At 46.1% G+C, this 26,407-nt stretch overlaps 1 protein-coding gene across 1 annotated transcript in view; it reads left to right on the plus strand.

Annotated features, from left to right (window-relative positions):
* The first annotated feature begins 5,674 nt into the window (after window positions 1-5,674).
* Window positions 5,675-26,407, plus strand: part of BCL2 (BCL2 apoptosis regulator) — a 96,680-nt gene continuing 75,947 nt past the window's right edge. Inside the window, exon 1 of the mRNA XM_064426781.1 lies at window positions 5,675-7,652. Within this exon, the coding sequence (XP_064282851.1) occupies window positions 7,065-7,652 (588 nt within the window). The 5' untranslated portion in view covers window positions 5,675-7,064. The remainder of the gene's footprint in view (window positions 7,653-26,407) is intronic.

Consider the following 26,407-nt stretch of genomic DNA (forward strand, 5'->3'; position numbering starts at 1 on the left):
GAGCAATGTAAATAAACATAAGGGGTAAGAGCAAAACATACATGATTAACACAGTCATGCAACCAAGCACCAAGAATCAACTCCCTTGACCAAAAAAAGGTGTTAAATCTATTAAGATACCAACTGTGTAAATAATATATATAAAATTAAATCTAAAATGAAATTTTTGATGACATAGGCTACTTGCAGTTGAAGGGAACAGCCTCTTTTCAAAGCTAAGTTGTTAAAATGAAGTGTGTTGGTCTTTATTTCAAAGCATTTACTCAAAAAAGTGCTTTCCTCCCTTTTTACTTTAAGAAATTTTAACAGGTGTAATAAAAGTTCATGAATCAGAGATGGATATTCCTGTTTGTCTAGAAGAGTGTTTCGATTTCCTATTCCTCTGTGCAGAACCTGCCTGCTTTGCTCCTCTGCAGTTTCATCTGGGAAGTTGGTGTCCAATCCTTTTCCAGAGAGCAGAAAGACAGGGCATGGGCGGCACTGCCTCAGTCACAAGCACAGGTTGGTGTCTTGCGAAAGGTGGCGAGACAGCTCAGCTCTTGTGAAGGCAAGACCCTGTTGCCACATAGAGAAGTGCAAGAGATGTCATAGAAAGAGATATCCGGGGCTGTTTGCCTCCTTCCAATCCAAACCATGGGGCCTATGGATCTTGACAAGAAGTGAAGATGGTTGAGGGATGAGTACAGTAAAAGGCATCTGAAAGCCAGGAGCTGTTTGCTATGTTGGACCCTAAGGATATTATCCAAGTATCTCATCCAGCTGCCTTTCCTGATGAGCGCAATTAAACCCCATGAAATAAACCATAATTGCAGGTTGGGCATGCTTTAAGTGTTTTACAGTAGCATTATCTGCTCTGTAAGCGCTTCCAGCAAAAAAGGATCCACTCCACACCTGCAGCATTTGCAACACCAGCAGGATGAAAGGCAATCTCCCATTTCAGGAATGCACTCTGAAGAAGTGAGGAAGTTTGCTCAGGTTAGCCTGCCATCATGCTGGTTAAGAATGAAGAAAATATGCATCCAGGCTTCATGGGTACTACCTTTTCCTATACTTTTTTCATGCAGAAAACTGATTTCAAGCGTTCTATACAACAGACAGCTGCTTCCTCGGCAGCAATGCTGGGCCACATGTTGAGCAAACCAGATGAGAGTCTAAGCAATAAACGGTGGCACCTGATAGCAGAACATTATGTGCATCCATGCAAGTCTCTACAAGAATATTGCTTTCAAGACATTTCATCCAGCTTGGCAGAGATACCGTAGATCCGTGGGTATTGTGGTCTCACGGACAGAAACAAACATGAAAGGTCATGTGGTTGGTGGTTAGTTTTACTCAGGGAGAGTTAGAAAGCTCTTGCAGGAACAAAGGCATCCAGAGTAAATGAATGCTGGCATGGGAGGGAGCAGCACTGAATGCCTGGAACTGTGGGAAGCACGGCCATAGTGGGTGGCACAGACAGACAAATACCTCACTGGACACAGCACCAAAAAAGTATTTACAGAGCCATTGGCTGTGTGAGGAGCGGCTGATTTGCATATGTGCAAATTCCCCACCTGTGGGCACAGTCTTAGTGGACTCTCAGTGAAGCCAGTATTTAAGCTGCGCTCCAACACCATAAGGCAATGGACCTCTTCTGATGTCATAGGTATATTTACCTATATTGCCCTAAATGCTTCTTTCAGGTCACTCAAATTTATTTTACTGTTGTTGGGGGTTTTGGTTGGTGGCGATGGTGGTTTTGATTTTTTGCCACCCTGCAGATTTTCAGAAAAAAAAGTGGCAATGTCCTTGCTCACTGTGAGTGCAAACACACATCCTGCTTGTTTTGTGCCTGCTCATGCAGGGCTTTAAACAATCATTTGCTTCTCTCTAACTTCTGTGCATGATCCAAGGAAATAAAAGGGTGGGCAGGTCACCAGGAATCAGGATTGCTGCTGAAAGCCTGTTGATGTTAACACAAAGGTACAGGGAAAAGGTGTCTGCTTTCAGGTTGTTGGGGAGGTTAGAGTTGCCAGACATTACAAACTTTTCTACAGAATTTGTTAGTAATACATCTGCTGTACAGTGGGCATCTGGGAAGCCACAGAAGAAAGAGCAGGCTTTCCAGGACCCTGTCTGGTCAGTTGCCCAAGCATGGATAAGAAAGCCATCTCAAGAAAATAATCTCAAGAAAATCCCTCATGCTACCAGACCTGACTGATGCCTGAATGGCAATGCTTTCACCACTCTTTAAGTGTCAGAAGAGCTTTTTGCAGGTGAACTGCTGCTTGTATTCCTAATCAAGTTCCAATTCTTCATACAGCTAATTCTTATAAGTCTGATTAACTTTGGTGGGCTGACTCACATAAAGGTAAATGTGTGTGGAAGGACTTGCAGGATCAGATCTTGAGTAGTCAACACCTTATTCTGCGACGTAAAAGCCCCATGGTTTCTTAGCTGACTTTGTGCACTGACTGCAGGTTCCTTAATAAATCCTGAGCTTCTTTTGCCATTTCTTCCATCTGCCTCCAAAACCATATTGCCTTTGTTTTGGATGTCTTCTTAACTGTTGTTTTATCCTGCTGAGCTCAGACAAACAAGCAAAGTGGAAAGCAGTGCTGTGATGCAAACTCGTGACACTGTAATAGATGTTTATCACCCATTCAGGTAGCATAATTGCTTTTAAGATGCCGCTCCCTTCAATTAGAGCCGTACAGGTCAGATGCAATGCTTTTGACGTTTAATGTTAAGAACAAGGCTTCAGATGTGCATAATTTTGTTTTGCTTTTTTTCACAGAGTCCCAATTTGTCATTCTTCAAGGCACAGTTTTTTGTTTCCCATGACTCAACGCTAATACCCTTGCTTAAAGCAAACATTTCCCAGGATTTTTCCTTGTGTTTTTTATATTTTTTGGTACAGTCCCAGCTGTGTTTGGTGTTAGCAAGCTTTCTGGTGAACCAAGACCACTATTTTCCTATTAAACTTTTTAAAAAAGCTGGGAGCTGTCATTCCCATAACAAAGTGCTGAATGTGGAGCTGGTGAGGAAGAAGCATCATCACTAAATCCATTTCAAACAGGGTATCTCATAAAATTTTTGCTGTACCTGTTTCCATCAGGAATCAGTTATAAATGATGAAACTCTTATTTTACTGATTGTGTCCTCAGTACACTGTTCATTTAGCTGGCCTCAATTGCATTTCTACATGCAAAAAACCTTTAAATACCATAAAATCGGTGATATTTTCAATTCCTCCTTACAAAATCCCATTGATTTTACATGCATCTTTTATATCTGTCCCACACTGATTTACTCTTTGGGCTTTAAAACTGGTCTTGCTAGAACATCATTGTGCACCTAGAAAGGGTTTCTGTGTTACTCAACATCTCTGTCTGATGCATTTTCAGTTGCAGGACCAATTGCATTAGATTCAATCACCAGCACAGTGACAGACTGAATGAGCATCCAGGTTGGTTATGGCTGCTCTGATTGCCTGTATCACTTGTTCCATTTAAACCATGGAAATGGTTACACGGAAATGTCAGGTTACTTTCAGTTTTGGGAGACCTCTTGTTCTTTGTTCTCTTTCGGTGAAAGAATATAAAGGTGATGATGTTACTTGGTTGACAGATCCCTTGTCTGCATTTCTGCCATCAGAAGCCATCCCTCAGCTCATTGCAAGCACCTTACTTTTGGGGAGTCCTTCATATGGATGGAGATGAGATGAGCTTGTGGTCCATCATTAAACCATGCTGTGAGTTACCTGGTCAGGTACAGCCCTTAGTCCACGATTTCACAGAGCATCATCAGTCTTGTCTGAACTCATTTCACTTGCTGTCCTGCAATCTCCGTCGCTCTTAACCCCCTGAGCTCAACCATCCACAGCCAGCCCCGTTTCACACACCGGCAGGCGGGAGGGCCCCGCTCGCTCCCGCGGTTTCCCGGGCGGGTACGGGGCGAGCTCGCTCCCGGCTCCCGCAGGGACGGAGCCCCGAGCCGGGGCGAGCGGCGGCCGCTGGGTGGCAACAGCCGCCCGCCGGAGAGAGAGCAGGGAGAGGCAGAGGAGACAGGAAGACAGGGAGAGGGGAGGATGCTGGCACTAGGTATGGTGCCGAGTGCCTCCCCGTGCCCCCTAAAAACCAGACGCCAGAAGGGTTAAACACCCTGAGCGCCTCCTCGGGCACCTGGAAAGGCGCTGTTTCGTACATGTCAGAAATCAGTTCCTCGGTGCGGCCTCGAAGCAAAACCCTGGATCACCGAGGGCACAGGTGAGCTCCGTTTAATGGAATCCCTCTCGGAGACTTCCCCTTCTTCTGTTGGAGGGACAGCTGCTCACCCTTCCCACACCAGTGCCATTTCCTCAGAGGAGCAGCCACCCTGTGAGCTACCGGCCCGTGCCTGAAGGAACCATCTCTAAAAACAGACTTGGAGGGCAGGGTGCATTCATTCCCAGTGCCCCCTGTCCAGGAGAACTCATGGTCACAGCTTTGTTTATGCATTTCATTCCTTTTAGTTTTGGGGATGAGATTATCAGCCCAATCACCCTCATATTGACAAAAACTGGAAGAATTTATCTTTTCCCCTCCTGTACTGAGCAGAGAAAGGTGCCGGGAATGTCCTTCTCCCGTTCGGCTTGGCATTTCCCGGTGTGGTGCCCCATTTCAGCGGGGGCAGTCCCAGCAGCACACATCCCTGGCCCCCAGTGTCGCTGCTCGATGGCAAGGGGGCTGAGCCACCGCTATTTCCCAACTCTTTGGGTTTACCAGCTGTAAGGTTAACTCTGCTTCTTTGGTCAACTCCAGATCGACCTCATCTTCAAGCAGCTCCTCAATGCCTCTCTTCAATGTAAAAAAAATTCTTCAGGCTGGAGCACAGGGACAAACCTGAGTACCGTTTCTACAAAAAGTCCCAAACCCCAACTCCCTGCGTGTCCCATCGCCTGGACACCGGCCGGGGGCGGCCTGCGCGGAGCAGGTGTGCGGGACCCGCCCGGCCCGCACGGCCGCCGGGAGCGGGGCACCCGCGCAGCCGGCCCGGCGGGGCGCGCAGCGCACGGGCTGCGGCCAGCGCACACCATCCAAAATGCACAGAGCCCCGCACGCTGCAGCGGCCACTTTGCTTTTTAAAAAGGTGTATTCTTTTTTCTTCTTTTTTTTTTTTTTTTCCCCTCCCCGTTTCATTTATTTAGCAAAAAAAAATTATTTAAATGAATCCGCGCGGGGCGGCGGCGGCGGCGCGGAGCGGGACGCTCTCCGCCGCGGAGGGCGGGCAGCCCCCGGCCCCGCCGCCGCTTTCCCCGCACGGGCGGTGGCGGTGGCGGCGCGGGCCGGCAGCACCGCCCGCGGCCCCGGAGCCCGCCGCCCCTCCGCGCCCGCGGCCCCGCCGCGCTCCGCGCCGCCCCGCCGCCGGCCCCAGGCCCGCGCCGCGATGGAGGGCGGGCCCGGGCCGCGGGGGGCTGCTCGCCTCCCCCCGCCGCCGCCTATTTTATTTTTTTTTCCTTAAACACCCCCCCTCCCCATTTCCCCCTTTTCTTGAATGAAGCGTGAGGCGGAGCTCTAGGAAACCACCGCGCCCGGCTACGCCGCGCGGGGCCGGAGCCTCCCCCTCGGGCTCCGCTCCTCCCCGCCTCTCCCCGCCCCCGCCGCTCCGCTCCGCTCCCCCCGCCGCCGCCGCCGCCGCCGGGAGAGCTCCCCGCCCGCGCCCGCCGCCGCTCGGAGCCGCCGCTGCCGCCGCCGCCGTCCGGAGCCGCCGCCGCCGCCGCCGGCAGCAGCAGCGCGGAGCGCCCGGAGGAGCCGCCCCCGGCCGGCGGGTGCGCGGGGCTGCGCGGGCGGGCGGGCGGGCAGCGGCGCCGCGGCCGCGGTCCCCATCGGCACCAGTCACACCGCACACACGCCCCGTCCGCGCCCCTCTTCGGCAGCGCCAGGGGCTCTTCCTCCGCCGATACAAAGCTGCTCGGGAAATGGCAGCAGTCAAAAGCAATTTTCCGTCTTTATTTTTATTTTCGTTTTTTAATTAATTTTTTTTGCGCTCTTTCTTGTGAAAAAGAATTAATTTCCTAAATACATACGATTTTTAAATTTTTTTAAATTTTTTGGGTGTGTGCGTGCGTGTGTGTGGAAGCACCGGGTTCCTGCGATCGGTGTCTGAATGAAACTACGTAAATGCATATGTCTGTACGTTGCACTGGAGGGAAAAACAGAGCACTTCTGCGAGAGCTTGGATTCAAATGTGGTTCATCTGGTCTCCAGGATTTTCCGTCTCTTTGGGGTTGTTCGCCTTCCCGGTCTGCGAGGCGGGATTTTCTGAGCTTTGACACATCTTTGGAGATGTCTGTTAAACAGGAGTCTGGGAAAAAACATTTGAAATCGTAGAAATTTTTTTTTTTGCCCCTTTCCCATCCCCTTGTTGACTTGAAGCATCAAAGCAGCCAGAACTTAACGCTTCTGAAGACTTGTGATGTTTGGATTTTATTGTTGCTATTTTTCTTTTAGAGGAAACTTGACAGAGGAACATATTTATAGTCCAAGTAAGTACTTTACAGAGGAAATTTAGTTTGTGTAACAAAAAACCCAAAACCTAATGTTGAGGTTTCTAGCATAAAGTGCATTGGATTAACGTCCATCCAAGGCTGCTTTAGCAAATTGTGTTGAATTGCAGTTTTTGCAGTGTGTGTTCGTCCGCTCCTTCGTGTCCGTGGTAGTCCAGCACCTAGGGGAAAATGCACCTGATTTTCAGTTGGTATAATATTTTTTAAGATGCATTTCAACACCGAGGAGGAAATGGTCCTAAAGTAAATTTATAATAAGTAATAAATGTGCACCTGGAAGTAAAGTATTTACAGCATTTTAATCCCTATTTATGCCGTGCATCTCAAACCGAGGAGGAAACACTGAGAAGACAAAAGTACCTCCGAGACCCCGAGAACTCCCCCACACCAGCATGAATGAAACCGTGTCCAATACAATAACTGGATTATAATTTTTGGTATTATTAATTTTATTATTATTGGCTGCTTTACTTTTTTGGGTTCATCCTGCTCCTCTTCTTCCTCTCTCCCTTCCTCTTGCTGCTTCCTCGTGGGAATTATGGCTCATCCGGGGAGAAGAGGCTACGATAACCGGGAGATAGTGCTGAAGTACATCCACTATAAACTCTCCCAGAGGGGATACGACTGGCCTGCCAGCGAGGACAGGGCATCCCTGCCTCCAGGTCTCTCTTCTCCTGCTGCTGCTGCGGTTGCTGCTGCTGCTGCTGGGACTTCCTCTGATCACACTGGGCTGGTGTCTCCGCACCCCGAGCCCCCCGGCTCGGCTGCTGCTAGCCACGCGCCCCCGGCCGAGGGGCTGCGCCCCGCACCCCAGGTCGTCCACCTCGTCCTGCGCCAGGCGGGGGACGAGTTCTCCCGACGCTACCAGAGGGACTTTGCCCAAATGTCTGGCCAGCTGCACCTGACGCCCTTCACGGCCAGGAGCCGCTTCGTGGCGGTGGTGGAGGAGCTCTTCCGAGATGGGGTTAACTGGGGCAGAATTGTGGCCTTCTTCGAGTTTGGCGGCGTGATGTGCGTGGAGAGCGTCAACCGGGAGATGTCTCACCTCGTGGACAGCATCGCCGCCTGGATGACTGAGTACCTGAACCGGCAGCTGCACAACTGGATCCAGGACAACGGAGGCTGGGTAAGTCCCCCGACTGCTCGGTTCCTCTCACGGCTCCAGCCCGTGGCTGGTGGGACCCCGGGTTGGGCAGTGCCCGGGAGATCGCACCTGTGGGAGCAAAGGTTTGCCCAGGGGGTGTCTGCAGTGCAGGGATGTGCCAAAGCAGTGCAGGCCCTTTGCCAGCTGTCAAGTGTCACCTCGATGCAGGGTAGGGTGGAGTGGTTTGAGGTGAGGGGAACAGCTACAGCTTGTGAGCAAAAGGGGTGAGCAAAAGGGGTGAACAAGGCTCTGTCTTCATCAGCGGTCTCCACTTTCCTGTGGTCTCCACTTCTCCTGTCCACCCTCCCCTGTTGGCAGAACGGAGGCAGGTTCCTAAGCAAGGCAGGTTCCTTGCTGAGGCAGGGTCGTGCAGGGGGGTGGGAGGGGCAGCAGAGATGCCCATCCAGCTGCTGGGCAGAAGAGGCAGGTCCCAGGCAGTGTCGGGACAGCAGGGGCCACCTGTGTGTGTGTGCATGCAGTATCCCTACCTGCGAGGGGTGGTGTACCAGACTGGTGTGCAACAAACGTGGGATTCTGGTGTTACCAGCAAGCAGGTGGCCATCAGTGACAGTGTCTGCAGCTCTGGTTGTCACTGGAGTGGGGTTTTATAGGATAAGATATGTCTAGAGTGAAAAACCTTTGTCTTGAGATGAAACAAAGGTGCTGGGAGCCGTGTCTGTGGGATTGTTCTGGAAAATGAGTATTTGTTGTGATCTGATGGGTGGCTGTGTTTCTGAGGTAGAGATTACTCTGTCTGGGGCAGGCTTTACCATCAACTAGAAAGGGAAGCTTTCCACTTGTGGAAAATGGACAGCTTTTTCACTTGTAGTCAGTTAAAAGCCTTTCCTTTTTCTCTCTCCCTCTCTTTCCAGAATAAGTAACTGCGTTGAATTAGAAGGGTATTTCTTTCCTTTTTTCCTTTATTAGTTGATGTACTGGAACAAAATGTGCTCCCAGCTGCTCTCCCACAAAACCAAACCTGTTGTATGTGTAGAGGTTACGATATTGCTCTTTTGGAGGGAGAAATGGCAAAAGTTATACTGAAGAAGAAACCTGGGTTGAGAGCTGGCATAACTCACCTAGAAATGGAGGTCAGCTAGGTAGGACACTGGGAATTTCAGGTTCGGTCTCCTGTGAAATACAGAAAGCTGACTCAATTGCACAGCACACTTTTAAGAGGTGTGTGTAGAAAAATGTGAATTACATGTATGTTTCCCAGTTAACATGTTTTTCTAGCCTGGTGTTTGTTAGCACCAGATCTCTTGGTAAATCAGTGTTAGGCTAAATAATGTGCTGCCTGCATTAACCATCTCTGTTAAAAAATGAAGGTGTTGCCTTCCCTGCTGCTGAACCTGCCTGACTAAAGGGGATTCGTGTCCAGGGATGCAGAGGACATGTCCTGCTGCTGTAACAGAGGGAGCAAGGCTTTGGGGTCCTTTTCTCAGCAGAAATCCACATTGCACACCTCCCAGAGGAGTGCTGCTGATCCCCTGCTACAAGTCACACTGGAGGCAGGATTGTTCTCCTGCTCTCCTCTGCTTCCATCAAGAAGAAAAAAAAAAAATCAAGATTCATGGGGCCAGAAGGGGGAGCAAAAAATGTGTGTGTGTGAGTGTGTGTCTGTGCATTATATACAAATATGCACACATATACAGACACACACTTATGTCTATACGAACATACACACAGCGTGACTCCAGCACTGGTTGCTGGGACCACACTTGGGAGAGGGAGGTCTATCCCCTGACCCTTAGTGCATGGATCACTAAAGAGGGTTTGTTAGTGTTGTGGGGGTCTTTTTTCGTGAAACAGATAACTGGAGGAAAGAAACCAAATGTGAATGGTTCAGGCTTTTGGAGACCTTGGCTTGTTCAGAGGCGAGCAGCTAAAGGGTTAGGGATTTTGCGACTGCACTTCTGGGCTGGGATGCCTAACTTGTGCGTAAGTCCCTCCTCAGGCTGGAAGCCCGTCTGCGGAGCTGGGGCCCTCGGTTCGCTCCAGAGCCAGTGAAGTCATTCTCTTGACTCCAGTGAGCTTTGGATCAAATCGTAAGCATGCTGGAGATGTATTGTCCTGTGGGTGTATTGTGTAAAGAGAAACACAAATAATGAATAAAACCGAGAATGTGAAAAGACAGGTGTTACCAGGCGTGATTGGCCAGAGGAGGAGAATGCCGGAGCTGTTGCTCGACAGTTAGAAGTACAAGAAACTTGGACTGTAAACAATGACTGCCTTTAAAAGGAAAAGATGCTTCTTATTGATAGCCATTTAATTGTTTATTGAGGTTTCCCATTAACAAAAGCTCCAGAATTTGGATGCACGTGATACCGTTTACTGTCACTTGTTATTTGTAATGTACACATGAAATACTACCTGAAGGTGGCTTTTGCCTGTCTCTCTGGTACATGGCTGGTATCTTTGAACCCTAACATTATTAAACCCTAGCATTATTAAAGCATTGAACTCTAGCTTAATTAAACACAGGCAAAACCTTATGGGTGCTTACAAAGAACAAAAGACTACCATGAAGTTGCAAACACAGCTTTTGGGGTCCTTTCTTCAGAGAGAAGAAATCAAGGAGAGCATGGGGCAGTGGATTTTTCTTTTATTTTTTTTTCTTTTTCTAGATTTCAGGATCTGTCAGTGTAAAAGGACGCTTTAATACATGTGCTCGGTCTTCAACTTGCCTCTTGCACCAAACCCATGTAGGAACCTTATTCATAAATGGCTTTTCCAGAGTAGCTTTGTATGTGGTCATGCTTGGTAGGACTTCAGCACAGCATCTTGCAAGACCTCTCTGTGATGCAGGGTGATACAACAGGCAGGAGCCCTGGCTGCTGTAGCCTTCTCCTCCTCTATATTTTGGCTCCTTGGTATTTTGTGGAGTGGTAAGTTTATTAAAGGCTGCACAGTACCAGAGAAGAGAGTGTCACAGTCATGAGAGCATGTTTTACACAGCGGGTAATTTGGGCACCATGGGCCTTGTGTCTCATGAGTGGGCCTGTGTCTTACCCTCAGGTCTGAAATTTGGTTGACATTTGGTTTTCTTATTTGTCTGTTTGGTCTGAGTCCATTCTATAAGTTGGCAGTGTGTTTTCAGGATGTGAATTCTTTATATTGCAAGGGAAACAAAGAAGGAAAGCATATCGAAGGGCAGGGTGGGAGGGGGATATAGCTGGTGGAGTATAAATTTTAGGCACTAGACATCGCTGATAATGGTGTCTGGGGTTGCTAATGCCCTTACAATACACGGCCTCATGGGTTTGTTCAAAACTTAGGAAAAGCAACAGATGGGGACTGCACGTAATCTGCATTATTAGCTTGTGGTTCTGGTGGCAAATAAATGCTGCTTTCAAAGATTTTCACTTTGGCCAGGACACTGCAATATTGTACTTCGGCCTGATAACATCTTAATTGTATTTAAAAAGAAAAAAGTGGAGAACTAGCTCATCTCTGCAATTTTGTGGTACTTGGTATAATATATGCCTTCTGATTAAAAACTTAATGGCTTTGTTTTAATTTCCAGAGCTGCAGAAGGACTGGCTTGGCAGTGGCCTGTCGCACTTGGCAACTTTTTTTGACATTGACATGGGGAACACTGAAGGGATGCAGTTGGTGTGGGAGAAAGAACTGTGTTTGTCTTGCAGTGATGGGTTCCCTCTTTGGGCACACAACCTAACAGACGTGGGAGCCATGCTTAGCTCTGGGCACTTCTAGTCCAACATATGGCTTTCTCCCCAAGCTGTTCAAGAAAAAAACAAGAACTACAGAAGGAGACATAGGCACCATCATATTCACATAGACATGTACATTTTTGATGTAAAGTATGAAAAGAAGCCCAGGTGAGAGAACCAGAGAAAAAAATCAGCCAAGAACACTTAATTTTAAATTACTGTATTTACATGTGAACCAGTAATGCAATGGCCATGTGTTTTCATTTGATTCTGTTCCTTTATTGCAGTTCTTTATATTCTGCTCGAGAGTTAAGGCCACATACAGGGAAGGGTTTAGATGTCTGAAGTGGACCTTCGGTGGAACATACGCACTTGCATCCTCCGAGTGCCTGCCTAGCCAGAGTTTGATGGAAGTCCCAGGCTTCTCACTGTTCCTCACCTGAGCTAGTCAGGAGCTGCTTCTGCCATGAGAGAAGGGAGGCACTTTGGGGCTGTGTGGGACACCATTCCCAAGAACTTCCATGTCCCAAAGCTGGCAGGCACCCTCTGGCCCAGCTGCTGTCACTTAGGTGTCATTCTCACCTGCAAAAGCATCTGAGGAGAGGTCCCCACTTTTCCCCACTGGCGGCTCCTTAGTTCAGGCCTCTCCTGAGCTTTGGCAATGAGACTTTCTCCAGCCTGGCAGTGGGGCATCACATCTCCAACATCTCTGGAGGTTTCACTGATTTTGCTGAGGTGTCTTCCCCTGATTTTGCTGAGGCTGATTTTGTTGAGGTGTCTTCCCCTCTGGCAACAGGGCTTCTTCTAATTCTAGAGGGGTGATATTACATTTGGTGGAGGAAGAAGAAGTAGGGTGTCTAATTCCTGCAGTCTGATATGTTTTCTCAGGTGGCTGTCCACAGCCAAATGAATAAATGCTTCTTAGATGAGCAACAAGACCTCAGCTTTCTCCTCTCCTGAGCTCATTGTCCTAATCACTGAGCTACCTCTTTTATTTTGTGCCTATTAAATAATTAACTTTCTTTGCTTGGTGGCACACCTTGGAAAGGAAGCTGGAGGATCTCTGTGCCCTGCGGTGGTCCATGGCTGTGTCATGAAGGTGGGGGATGGCAGAGGCATTTGCCTCCAGGACAGAGCTAGAAATCATGGATCAGTGTGGCACAGGCCAAAACCCCATCCCTTTTGGGCTCTGGATTTGGGCTGCTCTGCCAGGCACCCTCCTGCACAACACTTCTGCTTCTTGTGCAAGTCCCAGGCAAAAGCCTCTTGCTCTTTCAGCACAGGACTTCACCTTGCTTGCAGAGGGATGCCACGTGCTTTGCCAGGGAGAGCATGGAGCAATGAGCTTCGCCTTTCTTCAGCGGCGAGGCGCAGCCTTGTAGCGACTCAATCCCCAGTGGGGCTAACCCCAAGTCACTGTTTGACTGGTAAAAGGAAACGATCTGAAATCCACTCCGTTCAATAAGTGAATTGGCAGTTTCAAGTGTTGCACCTTCTAGGTCCTTTGCCAGTTTTTGTGGCTTTGTGGGTTTACAATCAAATTCTCAAAATATTATCAAAATATTTTTCTTTTTGCTGTTGCTGAAGAGAAAGAAATTCATTCTGCGGAGGACCTGTGCCGAAGCAAGGAGAAGAGCTAGAGCAGAAAGAGAAAATTATTGTGGTTCTCTAGTCCCTTTCATTTATAATAGCTTTCTCTGTAACTTGCAAAAACAGTGGGCTGCATATTTTCTCAGAAGTCTGTTTTTTTTCTAAAAAAACAAAAAAAAAAGTATTGACTATGACCTTTAAAATTTCAGAACCAGGGGTCTCACTTGTGGAGATGATGTCATTTGCCTTGATCTTGCAAAGAACTGTAAAGTTCAAACAGCAATCCTATTAAAAACTTTTACTTTACTTTCAATATTGAGAAATAAGTTTGTTCTGTGCCTGAACTAACACAGGCATCTCCCGAGCTGCTGTGTTAGCTCTGCTGGACAGTAAGGAGCTTAGTTTTTTGAGTATGTAGCTTGAAATTCAGAGTTGGTAATCCATGAAGAAAATCCAGTTGAATTTTTCTGCCGAGGCACAAGCGTTCCTCCGATGGCTCTAGCAGGAGAATCACAAGACCTATGCAATGATGTGTGAAATTGCATGTGGAGCAGAAGCATTTTCCCAGCGGCCAGATCCCAGGGCCTGGGCTTCCTAAGGCAGCATGGGAACTTTGTCCTGCATCACCAGCAAACATTAAGCCCTCGTGCTCAATACAGGTGTCCTTGATGAGGGAGAGGGCCATCTCTCAGCAGGTCGGACCTGGCATGGTGGAGGGAGGTGGATGCAGAATCGGGAGTGGCGCTCAGGTGTCGCTCTGAAACCTCTGCTGTGGTTTTGGTCTCGTGTGGTGGTTTGTGCCTGGTGCACAGAAAGCCAGCCCTGTGCTCTGCCACCGCCACCAAGGGGTGCTGGGCTGGGGCTTGGGGCAAGGGTGGCTGAAGTGGTGGCTCTCTGCTTGCAGATGCCAGCAGTTGTGCTGTGTCCTTGTCTCCCATCCTGCCCTGCAGCCCCCGTGCCGAACCAGCCCAAAGCCTTTTATCCCCAGGCTCTGGTAAGGCAGGGGCCACTGGCTCCTGATCTGAGGTCTGGGTAGCCCCAAACTAGGTCAGCAGCCTGGGCAGTCATGGAGCTAAAAACAGTGTGAAAGATCTGATTGAATAACGGCTATCCTGTTAGCAAAGAGGATTTTTACTTCTTGCCTGATTCGTTTCCATCCCTTTTGGTGATCAGGGTTATGGTGAGACGTTCTGGTTCTTTGCCTGTTTTTTTCTTTCTGCTTCAAGGTGGACCAGCAGTCCTCAGCTTCCTGACTGTCCCCTTCCATCCCTGCTGCTGGCACCGGGCACGGAGTGCTGGGCAGGGTGCTGGGCGCTGCCACCTCAGGAGCTCTGTGTGCCAGGTCTGGCCTTGCCCTGCCCACCTCCATCCCTGTTTTATTTTCCTTCACGCCCTTGGGAGGGTGGAGCCCAGCCCTGTTTGGTTTGTTGGTTTTTTAAAAATAATTTTTTTATGAGCACCTCGTGGCTGCCCTCCTGCTGATTTAGTAATAATAATAACAACATTTGTTACTCAGTGGCAGCAAAATACTGATTATTTCTAAGGGCAGTACCAGCCTGTTTTATTTTCCATTTCATATATAATAATAGGATGGATGAAGGTGTGTGATGCCATAAATCTTCTCTTCCCCAGCAGGATAACATCCAGGCCTTGGCAAACATGAATACTGATGACAGATTTGAGGGATTTTTATTTTACTCTGGCTTTCAGTCTCATTAACAATCTGATGGCTTTTTTTTGGCCTTTTTTTTTTCCCTTTTGGCTCCCAAAAGACTATGAAACCAGATAACTTTTCCAAATGCATCTGACAGTCTGGAATTTATTTTCTGTTATTTTATCTTAATGTTAGGTTGCTGTCATAATTATTGTGTATTGATAGATTTTGCAAAATTCCCCCTTGCTGGAAAGTTCCTTGCCAGTTTCTGGATTTTACAGTTAATGAGTAAGAAAACAAATCTGATGTTAGAAAGTGTTGCCATTGACTTCAATAGGAACAGGAAGAGGCACTTAATTGGACAATTGCAGTTGTGTTTACTTTGTATATGTGGCAAGAAAAATAAGATCAAATGAAAAAGCCACAGGTTTTCAGCTAATAGACAAAACCAGCCTTTTCTGCAACACATGATTAACCTTTGGAGGTTGTTTTCATGGGAAAGCTGTGAGTGAAAGTACTGAGTTGCATTCAGGAAAGGTTTAGATATTTATCTATAAGAGTAGGGAAAACATCTATGCTGCTGTTTGAGTCCAATTCCTTGAAAGGGCAGTCATACACCTTAGGGTAAATTTAACATCAGGTGCTGAAATCAGATCACCAGGTGCTGAGGGTAGAGCTTTCTCCAGGTAATGCTATTTCAAAATTATCAATTCCATCACTTCTCCCCCAGAGCACCTGCTGTTGGTCAGTGACTGGGGATACTGGGATGGATGCGCTTGCTCATCCATCCAGGGAAAACCTACTCCTGCATGTGTTTTGTTGTTAAGGTAATTGTAAATGCACTTGATGTGTTTCTAAGAGCACCCACATCACAGAATTTACTCGTGTGCTGACTGGAGTTCTGTTATGCATTGCCCCTTCTCATTTAAAGTTGCAAGCCAATCTTCCTTGTATTTGTCATCGAAGCTCTGTGAAAAGAACCAGTGCTGAGTTAGTGGTTTGTCTTGATGATCTCTGAGGTCTTTTCCAACCTAAATGATTCTGTGATTTTATGATTTTGAGTTAGTTGAAAGAAATAGTCTGCATCCTTCAGTGCATACATAATTTTATTGCTATTTTATTTAGGAAGCATAAAAAGAATGATTCTGTTTTGTTGATTGAAAAGGTAGCTCAGTGGGTTTCAGGACACTTCAGTGAGTAATTTAAGAATGTGGGCCAGGTACAATGAAAAAGGAAAGGCCTCATTTTACCCCTCATAGTGACTGAAAGAGGCCATCACACAGTTGTTTGAGAAAGTAACTAAGAGTCAAAACTTAACTTCCTCTTCTTGCTCTAGTACTGAGTACATGATAGGAAAAGGGGCAAATCACTAATATCTCTCTTTTTCAGTTAACCCATATATGAAATAGGTATTCTTGATATACAGCACACAAAGTATGGGAAATTTGTTGTTGCCCATCGTGCTATTGTGAATTGAGCTGATGGTCTATAATCTATAAAAAAAAAAAGTGATACAAGGTAAATTTTGAACAAAAAGCGCCGTTTAGTAATTTGGAGCTTAGAATAAAGCTCAAATCTGTAGCATTGCATTTTGTCATTGCTGGAGCTTGCTAGCCTGGGAAAGAGCGAAGTGAGTCAGATTGTGAAAGTATCTTGGGTGAGATTTGAGTGGAGAGAAGATAAAAGAAGGAAAAAAAAGTTAAATGGAAAGTGGGTTTAAACTTTTTCAGTTCCACTGTTTGGATGTTTAGCAATCCTTGTGATGGAAGCAGATTAAAAAGATGGGTTTCAGGTGTTGATTTCTAGTTTTTATGTAGGGGAAAGGTGAGCAGTGAGAAATGGCAAGTAATACTATTTGTGTTTTCCTTTAAGTATCAGCCCAGTTCAATGGGTGTTTCAAGAAGGAATTTGTCTTTCCTTTTCTATTCCTGCTGTATGAAAAATCTGTCTGTGGCACTTCAGGGAAGGAGTAGTATAGGTATATCATATGCACCTGTAGGAAGTATCTTTATACACTTGTATTCTTCTGTTTCCATTCACAAGCTTCATTAAATGCTCAGATACAAGCAGCAAAAGCAGTTTTAAACTTAGTTTTTTAAAATGAATAGTAATCAAACCTTTTGGCTTAAGCATGAGCTTGAAGTTACTCTTAAATATCTTGCTGAACTGAGGCTTAGGAGACAAAATTTTTGTTATGTGCCTTGGAGAGACTTGCATGACTCAGTAGAAAGATGGAGTAAGACCACAGACAACAGGCCAGTAAAATCTATGGGATAGTCCTGTAGCCTGTTTTTGTGATGGAATAACTATTGCAGGCTTATCTCTAACAGAATGAGCTCTTTTCTTAAGAATATTCTTCACATGTTCAGACTTGTTATACGATGTAGTAAAGGATCCTATTTCTAATCTCTTGTTTTTAATAGAGAAAAAAGAGGTAGAAATAAATCAAAGATAAATACTCTAGTAAATGAGTTGACATTTCCATTAGCAGAATAAGATGGTCAGTGCTGTAGATAGATAAAACCTGTTGAGGTTTCATTCTCAAGAATGAGCCCACAGCTTAAGTTTAAAAAAAGACACTAAAAAACTGTAGTAATGACTCCCTCCTTCATAACTGAAGCAAATTCTACATTGTGCTCCAAGATGTCTGCAAATTTTTCCTTAAGTCAGACATATCCCAAGCCCCTCTCCTGAAGTGATCTGGCACATCACGTTAAATCACACTCTCCAAATATCTAATCCTGTCTGCTGCTGGATGCGCAAGGTCCCAGATATAACTGAGAAGGAATCCTAATGCCTGTGTTATTTTCCAGATTCCAGCTCGACCCGTTCCTTTCTCTGTTTTCCAGATCTGCAGTAATTAGCAGCGCTGCTGTGGAGCTTGGCTGAGGGAAAAGCTTTGCTCCTCACGGGGCCGGAGTGCCGCAGCAGGGCGCCCTGACAAGGGAGAAAATAAACCAATCTCTTGAAATGTCAGGTGGCAATCAAGGCTGCAAGTAAATGAGCCGGCCTGGAGTCTGTTCAGGCTTCTGCAGTAGCTCATGGCTGCCTGAAAAAAAATCCCTGCAGTAGAAAATCCATGTATTTGGCTCTGGGCTGAATGTGTGGAATCCTTGCCCATTTGGAGTCAATAGCTATTTTTTTTCAGTGTGGGTGCTAGAAGCGGTGATGTCTAGCCTCACACAGCAGTGAGCGTGTGGACAGACCCAGAAGGGGATCAGTGAAGTGTTGTGCAGAGCCCTGGTTGCAGTGGGTGGCTGGGCACGGCTGTGCAGTGGTGGAAACTGGGGCAAGGCTGCCTCTGGCTTTTCCTTGTGAGTGCTTTTCAGCCTCCCAGGAATCTTTCACTGTAAGGGGAGCCTGGAATGCCACACACATCCTCCTGACTGTGCCTGTGTGGGACAGGGATGCTAGTGTCCCACCAGGGCCACAGCAGTTTTCTGGAAATTGGTCCTGCCCAGCTTGGCCAGTAAAGCTGTTCCTCAGCCCAGGGGCAAGCTGGGGAGCCTCGCTGGTGCTCTCGGAGCATGAGAAGGGGGCCTTTCCCCTCTGCTCTCAGTCTGAGTGGCACAGGTGGTGGGGAGAAACCTGTACATTTTTTCATACCTTTTGAAGTGGATTCTTTCACAAGGGAATAGTATATTTATTTTACAAGCAACTGGTTTTTTTCTGCCTTTAAAATAAAATCAAATATTTTCCCCAACGCAGTGAGAAGGATGCTTGTGATATGGTAGTACATCCTGCAGGCTGGGACTTCTGTGGGAGTTCAATGGACTGAAGGAAGAGGCAGCACTGGCACACTGTTAGGCTGTGTAAACTGGCCTAGGGTTTGTTTTAGAAAACTTGCTTGCTTTTTTTTTCCCCCTGTCTTTCTACTCCCTTCTCTTCCCCCCTGCAGACACAATACATCATTCTTGCAAACGCAACTGTTTAACTTTAATAACTGGCCTAGAGCAAAAACTGACAGTGGGAGAGGAGCTGTTTGGTTTGCAGTTGCTGACAGCTGGAATAAACTACCTGTTCTTTTGGAAGGGATGGACAGGCAGCTTGTTTGGTTTTCAGGAGACTTTGATCCCTAAAGAAACTCTTCTCAACAAAAGGAAATAATGACTGGAACTGTGGCAGCTCAGTGTTACTGACTGCTCTTTATATGTAAGGCTCCAAGTTCAATGGGGAAGCGCTGTGTGTAGGTGTCCCTTGCCTCTGTGCTTCAGACCTTTCTGCTGAGAGCAACTTCTCATGTGAAAGATCACTGTCACCAGTGCCTTGGGAGAGACCCAGAGTCCCGCTAAAATCAGTTTCCTATGACCAAGGTCCCCATCAGGCTGGTTGGCTGGTTTGACAGGAGCTCTTCAGAGTAGTTAAATGGTTTGGGTTCTCAAAACCCTGCCTTGAAGCAATGAAGGCTGAATGATTAAGTTAGAGATTAAATAATTTTGCAATGAATGGTTTTACCTCTGGCTCCTTAAGAAAGCCAGCCTTCTTACTTTGCCAGGTCTCAGAAGAAAATGGCAGCAGTCCCATTTCCTCTTCTCTTCCCTCAGGGCCTGCCACCCTTTTTATTTTTATTTTTTTCCTCCCAGGGCTATTAGACAACATGCAAATTATTGTTAATAGGGCCAGAACAATACTGCATTCCCAGTGGGATCGTTAGGGTCTGAGCCACCGTGTGCCAGCCCTCAGTGTGATACTAATTTTGGCCGTGTCTGCCCCAGGGCTTGGAGGTCAGCGGAAGGGGGCTGTGGAGCACAAACCCAAGCAGGACCTGTCCCTGCAGTGGTCTCTGGCCAGCCTGTGCCTTCTTCTGACCAGTCCCCCTTGTGTGCCACAAGGCACTGGCTCCTTCCTCCATCTCTCCTGCAGCCTCCCTGAAGGTTCCTCAGAGGGGACAAGTCCTCTCCTGCACCTTGCCAGGTGCAGAGCTTTGGTGCAGAGTCTCCAGAGGACAGGGACAGGTTGAGGGAGCTGAGGAGAGGATGCTCTACCCCCACATTTCCTTCCTCTGCCAGGCCTTTCCTCCCAGGAACCCTGAGAGTCCTCCCATGGAGGAACAAGTTGGCAATTAATCTTTCAATGTTGGCTTTGGAAACTACATGGACTGTGTACCACAGCTCAGAGGGAAAGGAAGGGCAGCTGCCTTCAGGCCTTAGCCTTGAGCTGGGTTCTGTCTCTTGCCTTTGCTTTAAAGTCATGGATTTTGCCATTGGAACTGTTGGCAGGGTGATTAGGGCATTTGCAAGACTCTTTTGTAACACATTTTACAGGGAAGTGGTTGTAACTGTATTTTAAAGTGAATGTGGGGGACAAAATAAAAGTACGTCTGACTTCAGTGACTGAAGTAAAAGTAGAGGGAATTGGATGTCTCTGTCAAGACTGGGATTGCAAGTTCCTTTTCTCCTGCAAGACTTGCTGAGGGATGGTTGTGCCTGCTGCAGGGCAGAGGCTGAGATCCCCACCTCCACTGCATTTTGGCAAATGGCAAGACCTTGACATCATGTCTTCACCCTAGGTTTTGGTGGATGAACGAAATAAAAAAGGAATGCATTAGATTTTATAAAACACTTCCAAGTAGTAGTTTGGCTGGGCTTTTTTTTCCCTCTCTCTTTCTCTTTTTGACCTTGGCAAGGACTCTGTGTGCTCCCCAATGCTGGGAATTCAGGTGTGCTTACCTTTAAAAGGTATCAATAGACTCACTGAAGTCTCTGACTTCCAGGGAAGCAGAATGAGAGGGCTCAAGCAGAAAGTGAAACTCTTTAAAAACATAAATGCGACAGAGCAGCTTTCTTTCATTTTCCCAACTAAGCATAATGCAAAAAAGTAAACAGTTGGCACAAATTACTAATACAGGTTTGCCAGGGGGCTGATCAAAAACACACTGAATTCAGCAGTATGTTTTGCATGAAGTTCAACAGGTTTTTTGCATCAGACTCGTTGCAAGGTAGAGAAGGATATTTTTTGAAAGAAAAATGCCATTTGAAAAAAAATGTGGAAAATTCTCCTGCTCTACCTCCTACATGTTTCTATTGTCAAACAGTCACTGATCTTATTTTAGACTTGACCTTCGTGTTCTTTCCACAGCACACAGGCTGAATGACATGTTATTCAAGTTCTCAGACAATATTATGATATATCTGCTTTTATATTTAGCTGTAACTTTTATTCTCCTTATAAACAAACCCACCTAATGCAACCACCACCTATCCAGGGAAAGTATTTCCATTCCCCTCGGCTTAATTTGGACAAATTTGGCATGAAAACATTCAATAGTTCCATAATAACCTTTGCAACAGGATGCCTGCTGTGCTGACATGCAGGTCTAGAGTGACTTGTACCATGTGCCAGGAAATTGCATTCTTAAGAAAAATCTAGACATAAATTCTGAACAATCAACACTTAAATTTTGAGAAGTCTGGCAGCAAGCTGTTATCTGCCTCATGGGTTTTCACTTTAATGACTTTTTACTTTCTGAGCACTGCCTCTCTGTCCTGTATGCAGGCTATATGCTCCCAGCCTAAAGCTGAGCTTTGGAGAGTGGGGAGAGGGGGCAATTCCCTCTTGTTTCTGTTGTGCATTCCAGCACTGCACCTTGACATGGCAGGATGGCTTTTCTTACCAAAAGAAAGCAGAGCTTAGCTGGAAGTTACATAAATGGGCATTTAGGTCTCAGTGGGCATTCACACAGCTGCTGGGCTGAAGGGCAGTTCAGCCTTGCCTTCCCACCTGGCAGGCTGGAAAGAGGATGGAGAATTGGAAGATGTGGAAGTACCATCAGATCCATCTATCCTAAATCAGCTAGGGGCATCCTTACCCTAGGACAGAATGGTTTGTTGAAGTCTGAGGGGCCTGAAGACAGGGAAGAAAAGGTTCTCCTGCCTTGAGGTCTCTGAACATTCTTTTTTGCCCAAATCACTGAAAGTGGAGCAGCATCATATAGATGCCTGTCTTCCAGAACTTCTGTGCTGTTGCCAGCTTGAACAAAGGCTCCATGATTCTCAAACACTCCCCAAATCTCCATTGTTCCTACTTAAGGGAGCAGCAGCGTGGCTGGAAGATCTTTATGTGCCTCTCTGCCAAGACCTCCTAGGTGTGCTTAGCATGTTTCATCAGCAAGAAAGCGGTTGTAGACAGAAGCAACTGGATCCCTGAGCTTTGCTGTTAGGAGATTGCAAGAAAAATTGTCAAGACACACAGAGCTCCTTAGGAAATAAAAAACCTGCTGGTTTTTGTGATGAGTTCAGTAAAGCAAAGGGCCAATTTAATCAGCAAAACATTAAATGGGGTACTAGAAGGAGGCAGGGTCGGGGAGGGGCATTCCATGGATATGAACTTGAAGCAAAATGAAGGGCTGTGAAACCGTGTGAACTGAACCCCATCGGGGAAGACTTACTAAAACTTGTGCCAGGAAAAATTATAGAGTTCTATAAATAGCTAAATTGAATATTGAATGCATTTGTGTGTGTGGATGCACACATCTATCTATGAGGTCATGTGTGTAACAGAAATACAGTAGTACTTCATGTGTCGAGGTTTTTTTAAGTAGTGGAAAATGTTTTAATGATTTTTTTCTTTTTTTAATTTTTTCCTAGAGACAGTACATTATGTTCTGTCCTTAGGGCCAAAAGCACAAAGTGCCTATTTTCATGAGGAATCCTACAGAAGGAGGAAGGGAAAGTATTATGTAGTGAAGCAAGAGTATAGTAGCCATTCCACAGTGATTACACATCCAAGCAAAGCCTGCACTAGAAAACTCAAAAATATATTAGAAGCGGAAAACAAGATGTGTGAAGTGTTTCCTATTCCCTCCCCACACTTAATGACAACCAAGCAAGCAGGGAGGTGGTCAGAGTTTAAATTTAACCCCTTGTATTTGATAATACTGTATTTCAGTGGCAGGAAGAAAGCATGTTATGTATATACTAGATTGAGGACTTCCTCTGCTTATTAATTTTGCTCCCTCAGAACTTTCAGTTATTTTCAGTATGTTAAAATAGTCCAGACACAAACCAGAAGTGACTGGAAGCACTAAATAATGCAGCAGACTTTGAAGAACTGAGGTAGTTTAAATGAATCCCAGCCCAAGCAGCGCCTTAATTAAAGTACAAAACTGTTTTTAGTTTTACACTAATAATTTGTGATTCCACGTCTGACCCCCCCCCTCCCCCCCCTTTACCTTTTAATACCTTTCATTCATCCTGTGATGGTCAAATGATGAATGAAATCAGTCTTCTGGGAAAAGGAGCACTTCTCCATACAGAATTCAAATGAATTAAAGAATCTGTGCAGTTGTTCAATTTGATTTAAGAGCAAGACTCAGTCTGAAGTGGTAATGCCCTCATACCATAAGGGAATCAGCTTTGTATTCGAGTCCCCTTTGCCGGCTTGTTTAATCGTTTATGATAACATCAGTAGCTTGGTAAATGATGTAATGGGAGTTAAATCAGGATGACCAACATAAACATCTGTCAGTGCATGTGAACATTTGATGTATGACCCCAGGGCCCAGTGCAGCAGTCAGTATCTTGGCAGGCAGTCCTTGGACATCCGCGTCAGTGGAGCTTTCAGGATCGCACGCTGGAGAGGATCCGTGTCCTGTGCTCCATGTCCTGTGCTCCGTGTCCTGTGCTCCGTGTCCTGTGCTCCGTGCCGGTACCAGGGAGTGCGATCTGGCTGCTCAGTGTGGGGTGTAGCACTTGGCAGCAGGTCCCTCCTCGATGTGGGCACAGCTCACCCCAGCGCCCAGGGTCAGGGCAAGGCATCGGCGTCGCAGCGCTTCTCCCAGTGAGCCTCAGCTGGCACTTGGTGTTGGGCAGGCTCACGCTGGTCCTCTGAGTGCAGGAGAGTTTTACAGAGGTAACCAAGGTTACTCTGAGTAGCCATGTAGTTTGAGATTCACAGTCCAATTTGCACCCAAAAAAAATCAGCCTTAGTGTTTTGTGAACATAATTTCAGAGGAAAGATTTCCCAGGCTTGGATTATGCTGGTGTTATTTTCATTCAAAATCATCCTGTCATCATGTTCTTGCATAGATTTGTAATTTTCTGAAAGCAAGCTGGCTGGTATGTTCATGCTGCTCATAAATCTTTTTTTAAAAACTTTTTTCTTTTTAATGGAAGTCATGTGAGAAGCTAGAAGTTTCTAATACAGACAAGCATGTAAGTTACTGGATGTGTATACCCTCTGCAGAAATGAGCAGAAAGGATATGAAAATAAAATGTGTTACAGAGGAAGCGCAGAGCTAAAGGAACTCTGCCTGTTGCATTTTAGATTGAATTGTTCTTGGAAGGTAAAGTCTTTGTTGCAAAGGTAATACAGGTGAGAAATGCCAGATGAAGAGTACAGAGGGGTGGATGGTTGTGGCTCCTTGGTTATCAATGAGCCTCAGTGTAAGCAGACATGAAACTGTGATTGGTCCCATGTGCCAACCCACTCTGGGAGCACCTTTGCTTTAATGTGTGGAGATAGGGGAAGACTCTTCCTGTTTATACTACATCCTTGTTGTTATTAAAGTGGTTGCTTTCACAGAAAAATTAATCTTATTTAGATATTTTACTCCATTTTAGTCCCTTCAAGGTACTGCACGCTTATAATTGACTTCAAAAAGAGCCTTTATCAGTCAAGAGTAAGTACATGAAGTTGCAGAACATAGACTTCCTATTGCCACGAGTTTTCAAAAGAGAGCTGGCAGCACCTCTTGATTTTTATTATGGATATGATATATAGAATCTATTTGCAAAAAGAAGGAATGAGTTATGTATTCTGTAGTTACTAGTATTTTTTTTTTTTTAGATAAAATGCAAGCCATTCAGGAATGCAGCTTAATCTCCATTAGTTAAAAGTAAAGCTATAGAAATAAATATAATTGCAAGCTAAAATATTTTATCTCTTTAAAGAGGCACTGCCCAGTTTAAAAATTATCATAATTAGCTGGACCATAATGTTAAAATTAAAAGTGGCAGAACAGCACACAGTTATTCTGAATGAGAAGAAAGACTGGAAAAAGAAACCACCCCTCCTTGCCAGCAGTTGTGCACACATGCACCACACATGCCCATGGTTTTTACAAAGTATGCTGTCAAGTGAATACTGTCATGTTCCCTGTTTAATCAGTTTCCTCTTTTATTTGTGCGCTGTTGTATATAAAAGGAAATCTGCTTGTAAAGTCAGGCTGTTTAATAATTCATTCAAAAATGATTAGAGTTCAAGGGGAAAGTTGTTCCTTTAAATGACTGAACCAAACAGGAAAAAAAATGAGTAACAGAGGTTGAAATTCACTTCTCCCAGGATTATGTATAGTATATTTCAATTCCATGCTCAGATCTAAAAACTTGGCTTAAAGTAGAATGTCAGTAGTTATCATCTTTTTTTGGCTCCTCCTTTATTCCTCTTTTGGGTAAATTTTGTTTGTTCTGGTTCTTCAAAGGTGCTTTCTTAGGCAGTAAGATAAGAAAGATGATTTTTTTCTTTTGGTCTTTACATGTACTGTGTCTTCCCAAAACAGGCTGGAAAATCCCAGTTGGAATTATTTTTGCCAGCGATAGTTTTCATCTTCTCTTCAGACTGTGCTCTACCAAGTACCCCAGTAACCATGGCTGGGAAAGGTCCCCACTTGGGGGCTGGGTGGTGTGGAGGACTTGGTGGGTGGGATGGCAGGGCACAGGACTGGCCGGGTTTCAGCCCCTGGGGTGACTGCGCCCGTGCCCTGGGAAAGTGCTTCCAGGGGGTTTTTTATTCAATGTTTTCCCTCCTTTCTCTTGTGCAACAAAACAACTACCAAGGGCCTGAGTTCAACAATGTGTTTAGACCAGAAATTTCCCTTTGAAATCCCTGTCAGCACTTTCCCAACATTAGCTAAAGCAATGAAACTACAGAGCATGGGGACACTGAAGCAGAGATGAGAGCCTGTGCATTGTACTGACTCCGGTCTCCAGTGCTGTCCACGTGGCCCCAGAAAGCCTCTTTCTATTAATGGGAATATTTCCTTCAACTGCTTTGCTTTCCAGAAGCAGCCTAACCAGCTGTGACCTGCACTTGCAGTATTTGCTGGGGGCTGTTTTCCTGAGCGCTGCTCAGAGCTTGCATGGTGAGACACAAACCTTTCCAATCAGGGCAGGCTCAGCTGGGGTGGTCTGCACTTCCCCTGTGCAAGTCCAGTCTGTTTGCATGTGATTCACGTGGGCACCATCCTTGGGGATGCTGCTGTGCCTTGCACTTGGACTCTTGTCTTCCTGAAGCCACTCTAGAATGAGTCAAGCAGTGGCATCCAAGTCACTCCAGTGTGATGATGCCACTTAGATGTGACTGAAGGCCAAAAGGTGATAAAGGTGTGAAGAGGAAGGGAGATAGCACTTGTCAGATAGCACTCTGGTCAGCAGAGCCAACGATATTTATAGGTCAGTGTCACACATATGGTCAGGAACTCCTTGATAATGGGAATACATCATCTCATTTCTTGAGCCAGAAAAACCTTTGCCCAGGCCCCTGGTATCACATAAGATGGTTCAAGTCTAAGCTTTAGATGTATCACCATGGGAGGGTGTTTGGTAAGTTCCAGCAGTGTCATTGGGATATATCCACCTTGTTGTTAGTGCCAGAGGGACCCCGGACTTTGTGGGGTCCATGGCTGTGTTGGAGGAGTGGGCAAGTGCCACAAGCTGTGGCCTGCAGGCAGATAACCCATTTGATGCTGGGTACGGTACCAGCAGATGGTGCTGAAGAATGGATAGCACAGTTTCCAGGTTTTGCAAGGACCCATTAAGGCTTCTTGTCTTGTGGCATTTTGGGAGCTCCTTGCACACCGGCCTTTGTGTGGAAGTGGTATT

The sequence above is a fragment of the Passer domesticus genome, chromosome 1, assembly GCF_036417665.1.
Source record: "Passer domesticus isolate bPasDom1 chromosome 1, bPasDom1.hap1, whole genome shotgun sequence".
Classification (NCBI taxonomy): domain Eukaryota; kingdom Metazoa; phylum Chordata; class Aves; order Passeriformes; family Passeridae; genus Passer; species Passer domesticus.